This window comes from Engraulis encrasicolus, chromosome 18 (assembly GCF_034702125.1).
Source record: "Engraulis encrasicolus isolate BLACKSEA-1 chromosome 18, IST_EnEncr_1.0, whole genome shotgun sequence".
Lineage (NCBI taxonomy): Eukaryota > Metazoa > Chordata > Actinopteri > Clupeiformes > Engraulidae > Engraulis > Engraulis encrasicolus.
Window position 1 is genome coordinate 42,666,791 of NC_085874.1, and position 2,500 is coordinate 42,669,290.

At 46.8% G+C, this 2,500-nt stretch overlaps 1 protein-coding gene across 1 annotated transcript in view; it reads left to right on the top strand.

Moving 5' to 3' along the window:
• Positions 1 to 2,500, top strand: part of xkr5a (XK related 5a) — a 20,554-nt gene that overhangs the window by 12,485 nt on the left and 5,569 nt on the right. Inside the window, exon 5 of the mRNA XM_063222196.1 lies at positions 1,916 to 2,085. Within this exon, the coding sequence (XP_063078266.1) occupies positions 1,916 to 2,085 (170 nt within the window). The remainder of the gene's footprint in view (positions 1 to 1,915; positions 2,086 to 2,500) is intronic.

Here is a 2,500-nt window from a genome sequence, read left to right on the forward strand (position 1 = left end):
TGTGTGTGTGTGTGTGTGTGTGTGTGTGTGTGTGTGTGTGTGTGTGTGTGTGTGTGTGTGTGTGTGTGTGTGTGTGTGTGTTTTTGTGTGTTCACCTGTGTGTATACATATGAGCATCACATGCTGTGACCAAAGGTCATATACACAGTAAAACATGTAGTGTTACTTAAACACTTAGATGATTTAACATACTGTAGAGTGGAAAGGGCAGTCATGGGTAAGTTGTTAGGGCATCAGACCTTTTTGCCCAAAGGTTGCCGGTTTGACTCCTGACTTCAGACATGACATCAGGCATGCTGTCCAAACATCCCATTTTATCCTAAGCCCTTTTTGGGAAAGGGTGCCCTCTTCCTATTAAATCCTAAATATCTCAGGCTCCGAAGCATATACAAACATGAAATGAGTTACATTTAAAAGCCAAGACCCTCCTCTTGCATTGTAATGTGTTCATTCAGCTCTAACATACTAACATAGATAATAACACAGCTAAAATCTCAAAATCCTGAAAAACCTGTATATGTGTCTCCAGGACACAATGGGTTAAAAACGCATGTCTGTTAGCATTTACCAGCTCTTACCATAATTATTCACGTGACGTCAGACACCTGCCATTCAATCCATTTGAAGCAGGAAAAGTAGCGACTAGAGGCTATAGACATAAACTAACACCCCACGGTTTTATTGTTCTAAATGTCGTGATGGAAAAAGGCTAATCAAGTCTGAGTCACATACATACTGCACAGAGGGACACAGTGGGCTCCCATTTACCGGCCATTAGGCCACTGAGTCAGAGGCCCTCACCCAGGTAGCTTATTTAAGAGAGCAGGAATGAGCTGTTTGAGGACTAGTATTTAAAACACACACACACACACACACACACACACACACACACACACACACACACACACACACACACACACACACACCATCGTCATCATCATCATCATCATCATCATCATCATCATCATCATCGGCGGACACTTGTGGTCGCGCATGTCTTTCCTCCTTCCTGGTTCTTATGGGTCTTCAGGTGGGCAAAGAGGCTAATCCTGGACCCACATGCTTTGGGGCAATGTGGGCATGGGTGGGCAGGGGTTGTTATGGGTTCTGGTGGAACCTTATTGGTGGAGGTGATCTCTTTCTTCTGTTTGTGTTTCTGCTCTGCAGCACTGTGGAGGTCACTGTTGTATTGTGCAACAATTACATTACATTGCATTTGGCAGACATCACATCACAAGCAAATACAAAGTGCACAGGAAATATACAGAACAACAAGTGCAGTTTTTTAAGAGTAAATAAAGAGTAAATAACGAGTAAACACACACACACACACACACACACACACACACACACACACACACACACACACACACACACACACACACACACACACACACACACACACACACACTCACACACACACACACACACACACACACACACACACACACAAACTAAACTAGACATCATGTCAAGAGGCTGCCCTGGGGCTAGGCCAGCTCTAGCATTAGTCTAGTAGATACTCTCGAAAGAGGAAAGTCTTTACTTGTTTCTTGAAGGCTGCAAGAGATGTGCTTAGTCTTGCTGCCTCTGGGAGACCGTTCCACCACTTGGGTACAACAACGGAGAACAATCTTGACTGGGAGTACCTAGAGCGACTGGATGGCAGAACAATACTTTCCAACCCCTCTAACTGTTATCATCTCTCATGGCAAGGCCCATTGTGCTGCTCCCATGCTGCTTGTAATGGAGGCTGGGTGTGTGTGTGTGTGTGTGTGTGTGTGTGTGTGTGTGTGTGTGTGTGTGTGTGTGTGTGTGTGTGTGTGTGTGTGTGTGTGTGTGTGTGTGTGTGTGTGTGTGTGTGTGTGTGTGTGTGTGTGTCTGTGTCTGTGTGTGTCTGTGTGTGTGTCTTTAGGTTTCCACTGGGTGGTGGCCTTCTTCTGGCTGGTGTCTCAGCAGACGGACATCTGCGCAGGCCGCTGGAGGTGGCGTCTCTTCAACGCCAACATGGCCGTCGTGCACCTCTTCTGCTTCCTCAACGTCAAGGACGGACCCTCACGCTACCGCATGGCCGGGTTCTACCTGGTAAACACACACACGCGCACATACACACACACACACACACTCACACTGGCATTGTGTATCTCTTCAGATTCATCAACGTCAATTACAGACCCAAGTGCTAGCAAGATTCTACCTGGTAGACACACACACACACACACACACACACACACACACACACACACACACACACACACACACACACACACACACACACACACACACACACACACACACACACACACACACACCATGTGTTGCCATCTGATCGGGGTAGAAGTTGGATGTCTTGGCCTGTGCTTAGATCCTGACCCTTGGTTGACTTTAAGGGCCTATTTGAGACACGCATTCACTCACACATGCACGTGTAAATGCGCGCGCACACACACACACACACACACACACTAGAGTGTGGCTCGGGCCGTATTTTTCTGTCCGA